Source organism: Psammomys obesus, unplaced genomic scaffold (genome assembly GCF_907164565.1).
Source record: "Psammomys obesus unplaced genomic scaffold, mPsaObe1.curated_primary_1811, whole genome shotgun sequence".
Lineage (NCBI taxonomy): Eukaryota > Metazoa > Chordata > Mammalia > Rodentia > Muridae > Psammomys > Psammomys obesus.
In genome coordinates, this window is record NW_026585895.1 from 54,446,137 (window position 1) to 54,459,432 (window position 13,296).

Consider the following 13,296-nt stretch of genomic DNA (forward strand, 5'->3'; position numbering starts at 1 on the left):
CTTAGTCGTCTGGGTAAGGGGTAAACAGTACTCTACGGAGAGAGGTCACCCAAAGGGTGGGTTCATCAAGTGAGTGTAGAGAAAGGACGTCTCACAGGCTTCAGGGTTCAGGGGGGCTTCAAGGGTTTTTTGGGTGCACAAAAATCTGTGTATGAGTGCTCTTTTCCCCGAGCCATACCAGTAAAAAGTGCCAAGAAGTGATTAATTAGAACTATCAAAGTCTTTGTGCAATGTACACCCCCAGGCCTCTTAAGGATGTGAATGGAATGGAGATGAAATGAAAAGGAAAGAGAGCACTGACGAGTCAAATGTGGGGAAAGAATTACAAACTATAATAAAACAAAGCTGGATGCGAAGGGTCTGTGACTGAGGGCAAACAGACCACAGGGTGGACTGTGGACAGTGTGGACAGTCTTGGAGAGATGATATATCCTGTTCTTGGCCTGTGTTCTGAAGTCTTGAGTCATGGCTGGGAGGCTGCTGTTTTTCTGTTATGGCCTCACCTCTTAGGGGCCATGTTCCCATTCATTTCCTCTGAGGGTCTCCCCACCTCTTCCACTGAGGACCACATCCTGGACTTTGGAGAACCCCTTGCAGGCACAAATATGTCCCCAGGTTTCTAGGCATTCTTCCTTCAGGGTGCAGGGGCCGAGGCCATACAGAGAGCCAGTGAGTCCCAGCCACAAAGCTGGGCTTGGCATCCTCTCATACAGGCTTTCTTCCTGTATAAGAACTGAGGTTTTTAGGACTTCAGGTTACAGGGGTTTTGTTTCAACATTCACAGTTTAATATTTCAAAATTAGGATTTCATAGACTTGAAGGAATTTTATAGACTCTTTCAAGGTTTCAACATTTGGGATTCTGATTGGCACCGAGTACCTGAGAGAGGACTTGACCTGGGTGTCTCTAGATCCTAACTCATTACCTCCTGTCCCCGGAGTTCCACATGCTCCCAGAAAGGCTGGGAACACATGCCCAGCAAGGGGACACAGAGGCCCACTTCAGGGGGTGTGTGGTGTTGGCGTGCACTGTGTTTCTCTACGGAGTTCTTTGCCAGGTGCTTGCTGCCATGCCTTCACTGCCTTCCACCCGCACCAGCAGGGTTTGAGGACTGATTTCTCTACATGCCCTTCTTTCCTTCCTTTTCTCCTTCCTTCACTCTCAACCCATTTCCTCACCACTAAAACAGGACAGCTCTTCCCTTCCTCCACCACTGGGTCTTGCCAGCAGAGCCACTCCCTAGCCTGGCTTCTTTCTGGCCACCTGCTAAGGTACTCACGACCAGCACAGGAAGATGATGGAGGCAGAAAGCTGGGACTGGCATCACCTCTCAGGAGGTTGCTTCCAGAAATGCCCTGCCCTAGCCTCTCTGGGGATGTTCCTGAGTATGTTTTTGGCTGGTGTTGGGAGGAACTTGGATCTGACCTCCTTGGTACCTGCTCCTACCCCTCTCTATAAATACCTTTAGCCCTATAGGAGATGGACAGTCCCCCCTCCTCCTCTTCCTCCTGACTCCTTTCCCCAACTCCCTCCCTTATCCTGCCTACTCTTCCTGACTGTGTCCTGAGAGTTCATATCTGAAGGACAGCCTAGGGCGCCTGTATCTGTGAACTTCTAAAGCAGCCCTAGTTCCAAATGGAGGATGACGCGGGTCCAACCAGCACCACACCCACGGGTGGCCCTCTATAGCCCGCTGGCTCTTCTAGCTCCCTCCAGTGCGAGGGAGTGTCCCCTTCCCTGTGGGAAGCTGTAGACCTGTCTCCTTTTACTGAATCCTGGCCCCTTTTTATTCCCACTTTATAAAACTATGCTAAAATGCACATAACATTTACAACGATAACCATTTTTTTGAATCCTCAGCCCCTCTGGATTTTGTTTTTGGATTTTGGATTTAAGTTTTTGCTTACCTGACACATAAAAACATGGAAATTGTGCACACGGGTAGATGGCACCATGGGTGCTTCAATATGCGCGCACATGCATGACATTCAAATTAGGTTAAGTGCGTCCATACCCACACATTTATCATTTCTGTATGATAAAACACATTCAACACCCTTTTTTTAATTTTAAGTTTTTGGTGTTTCACAGCACGTTATTATTAGGGGTGGTTAAAATGACTCACTATAGCCCAGCTGTGTCTCACACCTCCTCCTCTTGTCTTCTGTGATGGGAATTGAACCCAGAGCTTTAAGCATGGCATACAAGCCTTCTACTCTTGAGCTACATCCCTAGCTTTTGTTTGTTTATTTATGACAGGATCTAACTATGCCCCAGCCGGCCTCAAACTCACAAAGACCTCTTACCTGAGTTCTGGGATTAAAGGTATTTACCTCCTTCTGGCCTTAAGAAACAAAAACAAAGCAACCCCCCGCCTTACTTTGAGACAGGGTCACCCACTAAGTTGCTGGTAGACATTGCGCTCTTCCTGCCTCAGCCTCCTAAGAAACTGGTTTTATCAGGCCTATGCCACCATCTAGCTTCATTGTTTGGTTGGTTACGTTTTTACTGCTATTTGTTCGGAGACAGGGTCTCATTGTATAGACCAGGCTGGCCTAGAACTCAGAGATAGACCTGCCTCTGCTTCCCAAGCGCTAGGTGGGACTAAAGGCATGCAAGCCCATGCCAGGCATTTGTCCTGTTCCTGAAGTGAGGGTCTTACTCTGTAGTTTTAAATTCGAAGTCCTCCCACACCAGCCTCTCGCATGCTGAGCGTGCAGACGTATACCACCATGCCTGGCGTGATGTGTTTGGGTGCATGGCACCAGTTCATGGTGCTGTGCAGTCACCCTCACCATCCACCCTCAGAACGCCCTTCTCTTCCTGAATGGATTCCCTGGCTCCATGGACACAAGCCAGAAGCCCCTGCCAGTCCCTGGCATCGCCATCTGTTTGTCTGTCAGTCTCTCTGGATCTAATGGCTTAGGTAAACTCAGCCATGTGGAATTCTTTTCACCTTGACCTTTGGTCACTGATGTCTCTGAGGTTCATCGCTGGTGCAGCAGGTACCAGTGTCTCTTCATGCTTACAGCTGAGAAGGGTCCCATTGTGTGGATGCACCACCTCATGGTGCCGATTCGTCATGTGTTCATAGAGACTGTTTTGTGTGTGTCGTTTTTGGTTTTGCATGGTGTGATGTCTGCAAACATCTGTTCACACCCCTGCTTACAATACTTTTAACCGGAAGAAGCCTTGCTGGAGCATGTGGTAACTTGGTGTTTAGTATTTGAGGACTCACTGGACTGTTTCCCAGGAACTGCGGTATCTGACATTCCTGCCAGCATGTTTCTCCATGCCTCACCCACACCCCGTTCCTATTCTGTTGAGCTGTGCATGGTCTGATATATGATATCACCCTGACGTCTGGTCTGTGGTCAACCCTGGCTGTCACAGATGCCCTCGTTGCCTCTCCTTCCCTCAACATGTGTGTTCTGCGCACCCTGTTGAGCACCGTTGCTGAGCTGAGCGTCCTACCGCTCCTCTCTCCCTGCAGCTTCTGTCTGTGTTTGAATAAGCCGTGGAATCGCGCTGAGACCCAGGACATTGGACGCCCCCAGGAAGGCGTGAGTGACGCCCCTCTGGTACTATCTACTACTTTCTCCGCTGACCTCACGAAGCTCTGCTGGGGTGGGGTGGGGTGGAAAAGTTGTGCATCTGCCTGGACTCCCACTGAGCATTTGGGCCCATCGGGCCTCTGCACTTGCAGTATAAGCAGGCCCGGCTGCAGGCACTGGAGACCATGGCTGAGGTCCTCAAGGAGCGCATTGACATCCTAACCACAAAGCTACACAAGTCAACACCACAGGACACAGCTGCAGACCTGGCCTCAGACCTGCTGCCCTTGGACCCCAGCATGGCACCTGCTGCCCCCACACTCACTCCTCCCTCTTGCCTCGGAACCTTAATGTCTACAGGGGGTAGAGAAGCTCCCCAGGCCAAGCCCCTTCTCCCCAGCACCTACTTCCAGGATGGTAAGATGCTGTCATGGAACCCCCGGCTGGGAGACGCAGAGCCCAAACCTGGGGACTCAGACTGAGAGCCAGCCCCAAGGTGGGGCTGGGCAGTGGGTGTCATGACTGATGGGTGACCCTTGGGCTAGGAGCAACAGAGCTCCATTCCATTTCCTGCCTGGAGAGCAGGATGGGAATTGCCTAGACAATGAGAGTAGGGACAAGAGCTGATGTTCCCTGAGTGACAAACATAGGCCATAGCTGTCTCGTCCCATGTTGGGGGAGGGGGAGGCTCTCCCCAAAGCCTGTTGCCTACCTGTCCTATCTCCCCAAGGGGCAAGAAGGCCATCAAGACCTCCGTGCTCTGCAAGTCCTGTGTCTAGCACCCCTGCCTCAGCATCTCAGGCCATCCCGCACACTCAGCCTTGTCCTGCTGGCTCAAGTTATGGGGCCCTTTCCAAGAGTACCACAGAGGAGAGACACTGGGATCTGGAGAAGAAGCTGCAGAGAGAAATGGCCGCCCTCCAGACCCTTGGTGCCTGCATGAGGAGGTGAGTCCGGTTTCCTGTGCTATGGCCATTAGATCTGCCCCTCAGTCCTCTGTGGAGGATCCTCATGTTAGTCCAGGGGCTACAGCCAAGAGTCTGGGTGCATCAGGCCAGGTGGGGAGTGACACAACTCCCCAGATGTGCCATAGTGTGTGCTGCCTCCAATACTGGCCCACATCACACATCTGGTTTACCTCTGGCTTGAACCCATCACTGGAAAGGGAGACATACTTACCAACAGGCAAGTATGTCTTTGTGTCAGCCCACACGCCTTGGGAGACCCTCTTGTCTTAGCTTTTCCTCATTGGTTGCTAGCAGGCTGAGTGTATCTGAGGTCTTTGACACAGGATTCATCAGCCTGTTCGGGGTCATTTTCCCACGTTTGATTTCTCAAGTCTTATCCCTGTACCTTCTTCTGCCCTGGGCTTGGCCTTTTCTGATGAAGTCCATCCACACAGGTGCTTAGGATGTCCCTTCTGTAGTTTTTATGACCCTCGCTGTGCTCTCACACCCATCTCATCCTGTTCCTTCCTGCTCTTAAAATAACCCATCCTGTCCCACCTCACCCAGTTCTTAGTGGCCCCCACTGAATCCCAGGGCCTGGGAGGCTTTTGTACTGTAGGAACTCCACAGTTGACCCTCAGCAGGCGCCAACAGAAAGCTAAGGGTTTCCTCTGTCTGCACCTGTGGTTTCTGTCCTTTCTAGGACCTGGGAGCATATTTGGTTAACCCTCCTGAAAATTTCCTCTGCCTCCCAAAGCATCTCCCTTCACCTGCCTACTGTTCTCTCACCTGGGCCTTGTCGGGGGCTCCCTCCAGCAATAGAAGCTGTGTGGTGCTCAAGGCCCCCACCTCGGGCCTCCTTTCTGGGATTCTTTGTGCTACCCACCAGAGGGACCAACCCACATCTCTGTCATATGCTGTCCTTAGACTGCAGCACTGAGGCAGGTGACTCCAGCCTGAAGAGCCTTTTCACAGAGTTGTGGGTGTGCATTCTGGAAGAGGCTGGAAGGCCACTGCCATGGAGGCTTAGCTGGCCCTGTGTCTACGCTTGATAGAGGTCACCAGGTTAGCCTCTGACCTCAGTTTGGTCCCCAGGTGCAGGGGCCATGTTATACTGCTAACCACAGTTTTTACTTGGCAGCTGGTTAGTTAGCTTAGAAGATAGTTCCTCTCATACAAGGAGAAGCTATGCACGTCCAGGGGTGAGAGCAGATGCCATGGACTCAGAGCAGGGGAACAAGCTGTGAAGGAGGCTGTGGTTATTGTGGTTGTGGTGTAGAAGCCAAAGGGTGGCTGCTTCTTCACTTCTGGCCCAACTCTGGGAGAGGGCCTAGATGTCAAATCTCAGCAAGCTCATACTTCTTCCCTTTCCCAACACATCCACCTACAGCAGAAGGCAATGTGACCTCCCCAACTCCTGCCCCTGTACCTCCTGGAGCTGGGACCCTTCTTTCCAGATGCCACCCCACTAGGAAACCTACCCCTCCTCTAATGAACTTGACCTTAGAAGGTGATGGGTTTGTTGTTTCCTGGACAGGGAGGCCTGTGCCTTCATTGACTCATAATGGCCAGTAGGGGGAAGCATTGTGCTGAGATTTTCCTCTGCTACTGAGAACCCCATTCCAGCATGGACTGTTCCAGAATTTTCAGAGGTTTAATTTCAGTATCCCAGGCTCCTAGATGGACAGGGTAGGTAACCCCAACATCTCAGACCCAGGCGCATAAGGCCCTGGTGCCAAGATTCCTGGTACAAAACTATAGGGGTTGTGGCCTGACTTCTCCAGGGGTGTTCAACTTGTTGGAATTTCTTGCCCACTTTATCATCTACAGAGTTCATACTATGAACCCCCACTAGAGTTTTTAAAATTCCAAAGTACATTCGGTTTGTGTTGGGTGTATTCTTAAGCTATCCTGGGGCATGTGTCATGTGTGAGCTGCAGGTTGGACACACCTGTGCCATCTTTCCACTGTGTTCCCGCCCCAGATGAGCACACCTGTGTGGGTCACAGGGCTCTACAGGACAGTACTAGCCCAGTAGTCCAAGAGAGACCAGAAGAGGCAGAAATAATGCTCAGAACCTTTCCCCAGAAAGGTGGGGGCTCTGGGAGAGTAGGGAGCAGGCTTGCTAGTCCCATTAGGTGGCCAGGTGGCCCTGCTGGTTTACTTCTGCGGGTCTTTTCCAGGCCTGTGGTTTGTCCTTCAATTCCCCTCAGGTGCACATCTAAGGTCTGGACCTCTTGGACTGAGTCTGGGTGGGATCCTCTCCTCCACTCAACAGGCACTTGGTGATGGGTGGTCCCAGCCTGTCACCATCTTCTCACAGCTGAGGGCACTAGGAGTTCTAGCCAGCTGTCCATAGAGCTTGGCCCACCTGTCTTCACATTTAACTCCATCCCATTGTTCCTGCTTTCTGGAAACTGCTTCTATGTCTATAATCCCATAGTGCCTTGCAGCCTTAATGTATGTCCATATGTTCAGACAGACCTTTACTCCGGGCAGGGGCTGGGTGTGGTCATACCATATTCTAGCCCTGCACAGTACTCAAGTTGAAAAAGGCTCTCTCACTCTGTGGACCTCAAGGGCTGCTAAAGACACAGGATTGGATAATATATTTGGTGATTCAGGTGGAGTCCAGGTCACTATGTGCCAGGACAGATGGTGCCTCGGGAAGAAAGTAGAGTGAGCCAAGGCTGTGTTTACCACCCACACCAGCCAATTTACATATTCACCCCGTGAGTCAAAGCCTTCTAATCCCTGCAGCTGCTGCATACACACCTGCCCCAGGCTGCTTGCTGCCCGCTGGGGTTCTTTTGACTTGGGTAAAGGCCATAGCCTTTCCTGTCTGAGGGAGGGCAGCCACCTGAGTCTGTGAAGAATAGAGAATTAGAATCCTTAGTCATGCTCTACTTCTCTTCTGATGACCAAGCCCTACATCAAAGCCCAGCAGTAGGGCAGAGCCACAGTGCTAGCCATGGGGTGGCAGTGTGAGGTGTCACCCACATAGCTTGTGGGTGGTTTTCTTAGCAGCTGACAGGGATGGCCAGGATAGCTGCATTGGCACACTGGGCTCTGATCCCACCTACAGTTCTGGTCATGAGCTGACACTGCACACTGGCTGAACTGCTACACACACACACACAAACACACACGAGTGAATGCGCACATGCATACACACAGTGGCCATACCTGGCTGATGGAGGCCGTGGCCTCCATCTTGGCCATCTTGCAAGTCATCCATATCCAAGTACCACATGCTCACTGCTGTTCTCTGGGTCAAAGGCTTGTCCTCCGCCAGGGCTTAAGCCCTCAGTTCTGGCTGTAGACATACTGCCTGGGTCTTAGCATATTACCGCTGAGTTAGGGTATTTGCACCCATCCTTTCCCCTGCCCCCGTTCTAATCATGACTTCACTCATCATATACTCATTGTCTTCTAGCTCACTTGGGGTGTCAGCTGCACCAGCCCCCACTTGTGGCTCCCTTTGGCAGGAGGAGATGTCAGAAGCCAAAAGGGCAGGCTTGGTAATGCCCGGGACCACCCAGAGCTGCGGTAAGGGCGAGCCTGCAGATAGGCCCTGGGCTGGCTGGTCGGGTGGCCATGGGGGCCTCCCATGGGCCTCTTCCACTGCCTAGCTCAAGCTTGGTCTTGCAGGGTAGAGACCTTTTTCTATGTGGATGGCAGACACATCTCAGTATTAAAGTGTTTTGAGGCTCTCCAGCCCCCACCACCTACTCTGCTCCTTTTGTGGCTGTCATGATGTATATTTTTGCGGTCTCTAGAATAGCCACTCACCCTTGTTTTCCTTTCTTGTGTCTGTTAGCTCTTTTCTTTAGTACTCTTGTTTAGTATTTTTCTTTAGTACTTAAGTATCCTTGTTCCTAGGTTTCAGCTAAGGAAGCTCAGGGCTGAAGAGCTGGCACCTGGAAGGGTATAAGGCATTCCCCCGCTGACCACAGAAGCCACAGAGGCCTGGAGGAGCCTACTGCCCTCAGGGTGCAGCCTGCTCGTGGTCTGTAGGCTGCAGTGAGAACCTTCCTGCCCAGTGTGGCATGGAGCTGGATTTGAGCAAGCCTGGGACTCTGTTCACTGTGTCGTTGCTATTTGCTTATTTTCCTCAAAGAACAGGTTTTGAGTGTGGTAGTAAGATATCATCCTATAAGTCCAGCACGTAGGAGGCTGAAGGCAGAGGATCACAAATTTAAAGTCAGACTGGGTAATACAGAGTTTCAGGCTCGCCTGGGATACATAGCGAGACCTAACAAACAAACGACAACAGAACAAATTCAAAAATAAAATCACACACACACACACACACACACACACACACACACACACACACACACGGGAAACAGGCAAGGCTATATAGCTCAAGCGTAGAGTGCTTGCCTAGCATGTATGAAGCCATGGGTTCAATCCCCAAAATCACACAATGAAACCAAGTCAAACAGCAACAACAAAAATGATCATGCCTGGCTTTGAGAAACATAAAGAGTAAATGTGGCCCTTAACGTTGCCCAGATCCCCCAACCACACAGAGAAGGCCTAAGGCATCAGAGCCTGAAAAAGCCTGGGCAGTTAGTGAGGCCCAGGCTTCCCCTCCAAGGTAGAGCTGACAAGAGTGGGTAGGGGATGCCTCAGACGAGGCTCAGAGCCATGGGCATGGCTGGCAGGTGTGAGTCAGCTCTTTTGTGAACTTGCAGAGAAGTATGTGTAGGTGTGGTGAAGGGCTGTCTGCTGTGTGAGAACCAGCAGGTAGAGGCTCCTGGCCTCTGGCTCTGGCCGACTCTCCACCTAGAATAGGATATCTGGGGCTTCAGGCAAGGCGGCCAGCTCTCCCCAGGCTCCAGGGCTATAACAATCATCAGCGGTCCGTGAGCTTATTGCTCCTTGCCACATGCTATCATATCTGACATTGATCACAGATTAAGTCCTACTCCAGCAAATTTTTCATTTTAGGGCAGGAGATGGCAGGTGAGAATTCTGAGCCAGGATGGGCAAAAATCTTATGTGTGGCAATTGTCAGCCAGCAAAGGCCATGGCTGATTTTTTTAGTTACTTGTTTCTGTGACAAAGTACCCCACTAGAATTAAGCCTAAGGAAGGAAAGGTTATTTGTGCTCACAGTTCAAAGGGAGAGACTATGATAGTGGAAGGACAGGGCAGCAGGAGCTTTCAGAAGCTGGTCACGTTGCCTTGGCTGCCAGAAAGCAGGGAGTCATGGATGCTGGTGCTCCATTCAGTACCTGAGCCCATGTGATGCTATGACCCAGGGTCAAGGCAGGTGTTCTTACCGCAGCAAGCCTACTCTAGATAAACACCCAGAGGCTTGTCTCCCAGCTGATTCCAGAGCCTGCCTAGTCGGCAATATTAACATTGCATGTGTCTCCAGCCTGTTTCTGAGCAGCTGCTATAACAGCCTGAACTTATGACAAACAGATTTGTGGGCTCACAGTTCAGAAGATGGGAAGTTTGAGAGTCAAGGGACTCTTACTATCCCATCACACAGCAGAAGGCCACGCCCTCCCGTTTGTTCTGTTTTCTTTTGAGCCAGGCCTTTTGAGGCTGTGCTCTTTTTAACCCACTTCTGATTCTCCTTCCTCTGTTTCCCAAGAGATGGCTTACAGGTGTGTGCCACCAGATCCAGTTTATGAAGTGCTGGAGATGGAACTTAAGGCAATGTGCTACACCCATAACCCAGCCCTCCCCTTTATGATAAGTCCATTCCTGGCTTTAGTGGCCCAATCACCATTTACAAGCCTTACCCCCTAACCCTGTTACATGATTATTAAATCTACATAAATTTGAGAAGGAACATCTAAACTGGGGCAAAGCCTTGAAAGTATAGTCCAGAGAGTCAGTGAGATTTCTAGAATACCGCTAGCCTCTGCCCACTCCTGTCTAGGCTTATGTACACTCTTCCTCCAGACTGACTGAATGGGGGCTGCTGTTGTGAGAGAGTCAAGAGCAATTCCTGATCACAACAGGATGACCATTTCATCCAAGCGTCTGGCCCTCTCCTTACAAGTGTCTTATCCCTCCGCCTCATTTGCCATTCTCTCAAATGCTAGTAAGTCACAGGGACAGCAAATGAGAATGAAGCTCTCAACTCCAGCTATTTAGGAGTACAAGCAACATTGTTTAGTGGAACTTTCTGGACTTCAGCACCTAGATATCTCTGCTCAGGAGGATGTTTGTTGCTGAGGGATATTGTAGCTGTCAGACACGTATGGCTGTCAAGACTTAGAACTGTGGTCAGTGTGATGGTGTGAAGTAGATGTTAGTGTGTGTGTGTTTGTGTGTGTAGAGGCCAGAAAATAACCTTGAGTTGCAGTCCTCAGACACCCACCTTGTGTTTTGAGACAGAGTCTCTCAGCGGCTGGAACTCACCATACAGGCTAGACTGGGCTGTCTGGGGAGCCCAGGCTTTGCTTTTCTCCACATCTGAAACATTGGGGTTACATGTGCACCCCACCACACCTAACTTTGTTGCTGTTGTTTGTTTGTTTGTCTGTTGAGACAGAGGGTTTCTCCTGGCTGTCCTGAAACTCGCTCTTTAGACCAGGCTGGTCTCTAATTCAGAGATCTGCCTGTCTCTGCCTCTCAAGTACTGGTATTAAATGTTTGCATCACCACTTCCCAGCTAGCTTTTTAAAAAAGATTTCTTTATTCTATTTTATGTGTATGGGTATTTTGCCTGCATGCACTAATATGTACATGCACCACGTGCAGGCCTGGGCGATGGATCCCCTGGAACCAGAGGAGAGCTGCCATGTGGGTGCTAGGAATTGAACCCAGGTCCTCTAAAAGTATTCTTAACCTTTGAGCCATCTCTCCAATGCCCCGATTTTTAATACAAGGGTGTTGGGGTCAAACTTAGGTCCCCATTTTTCTCCTCTAAATGTACAAAGATAAACACCAACTGTGCCTTTTGCTGCTTTTCTGAAAGCAAACCTCCACTCACTCTTGGAGTCTACAGGTCTCCCCTAGGGGCAAAGGAACAATGGGCTGTAATTGAGCACTCTTGCTATCATCATCATTATCATCATCGTCCTTCCTACCATCTCACTGGGTCCTCATTGTACGGCTTTTGGTGGTGCTGAATTCTTGGGGAGCCTCCCTAATTGCCTTTGGAGGGAGTTATGGATTAGGGTGAGCTTATTCTTTGCTGGTGGGGGAGATGTGGGAGAGCTGGGAACTGACCTGTTTTTTTTCTGGGTCACAAAATCAGTGCTCAGGGACGTACAGTCTGTAGTTCCTTGCGACTTTTTGGGGTGCTGGTGTGGGTTAGGAGACCAAGATCTGCCCTCTCAGATGCATGGCCTGGAGTTTTGGCCTCACATCTTCAGGGTCAGTGGAAGGGTGATGGAGTCCGGGTACCTGCTTGCCCTCAATCTCCTACAAGTCCTCAGCCATAGAAGTGGAGCCTCTTCTCATGCAAAGAAACGGGAGTTCAGCCAACCCAAGAGTTGTGTCCAGTTAGATAGGCGTCCCCAAGAGCACCTAAGTGCTCAGTATGTGCCCTGTGGCCATACCCTGCCACCCCCTAGTGGAAGCCTCCACAGGGCAGGGAACACCAACAGTATGTAGAGCCTGGGCTCGGTGGTGGGGGTGGGGGATCATCAGAAAGAAGAGAAGCTCCTTCTGCTACCCTTCAGGACTTTGTAACCTATTGGGGACATAATCTGTAATATCCCAGAATTCCTAGGAGCACCCACCCTGAACTTGCCTCTCTGAAGCACATACCCACCTGAGAACCATTGGCAACAACCATGGCTTTGTCAGGCCTTGTAAAGCCATTATGGAAGCCTCACACAGGGAAGCTGTGTTCCTTCAGAAGCTCTGGCTGGCCAGTGCTTTGTTCCAGGTCACCTAGAAAGTGCAGGACAGAGCTGAGAATGGGACCTCGGTCTGTTTGGTGGTTCTTGTCAACTATGCTAACTTGCTTCTGGAATGAATGGTGACCAGAGTGGGGCACAGTGAACTTGAGGGAATACAGGCACATGGCAGCCATGGTCTCCCAGGAGCCTTCAGGGAAGGGGCCCTTCTTGAAGTGCGGGATACCAGCACAGTCCTTGCGTCATGGGCCTTCCCTCCCGGCCTCTGGCCTCAGTTTCCTTGCAGGCCAAGAAGTGCTGAGGCTCAACCAGGAAAGAGGCTCAGAGCGTACCTGCCACTCAGGTGCCCTCCTCCGTGGTCTGCAGGTCAGCAGGAACCTGAGGGGCCACATTCTGGAGGCCTGCATGGTGGGCATCTGGCCAATCTACAGCTGAAATCCCTGAGCTTTCTTGAGTCACTGAAGGTATGTCCCACCCCATGATCCTAAGCCAGTGACAGCAGTGTCCCCTTTAGGCTCCTTCTGTTTGGAGATTATCTGTGAGCAGCATCTGCCCCAAGACTGAGTAGGAGGCTCCCAAACACAGAACTGGAAGGTTTAAAAGTAGTCCCCAGCCCTGTCCCTCAGCCTGGAAGCTCAGGTAGAAAGAGTAGTCGGTACCTTAGAGGGACAGGCCCAGCCCAGGCATGGGATCTACTAAGGTGATCCTCATAACTCATTGCCAGCAAGGCAAATTTGAATTCTGGGATGTTGGGTCTCATGACAGCTGGACCAACAGAAGCAGGAGCAAGCACTGGACCTTCTGCGGCAGCAGGCAGAGCAGGAGGTCTGGGAGACGCAGATGGCACTGGATGAACTTGTCTTCAAACACCAGCTGAAGGTCAGTGGGCTGCCCCTCCTGAGGCCTTGAGTGGTGTGCCAACCCTGTCCAGTGTCCCTTCCACCCCACCCAGCCTGAGGTC

The 13,296-nt window shown here is 51.0% G+C and overlaps 1 protein-coding gene across 5 annotated transcripts in view; it reads left to right on the forward strand.

Annotated features, from left to right (window-relative positions):
• Ccdc187 (coiled-coil domain containing 187) overlaps positions 1-13,296 on the forward strand; it is a 47,476-nt gene that overhangs the window by 14,001 nt on the left and 20,179 nt on the right. For all 5 annotated transcript variants that reach the window (XM_055600815.1, XM_055600811.1, XM_055600814.1 and 2 more), the window contains exons 7-12: positions 3,494-3,563; positions 3,707-3,971; positions 4,285-4,501; positions 7,938-8,050; positions 12,702-12,799; positions 13,101-13,214. In XM_055600815.1, coding sequence (XP_055456790.1) covers positions 3,494-3,563; positions 3,707-3,971; positions 4,285-4,501; positions 7,938-8,050; positions 12,702-12,799; positions 13,101-13,214 — 877 coding nt within the window. The remainder of the gene's footprint in view (positions 1-3,493; positions 3,564-3,706; positions 3,972-4,284; positions 4,502-7,937; positions 8,051-12,701; positions 12,800-13,100; positions 13,215-13,296) is intronic.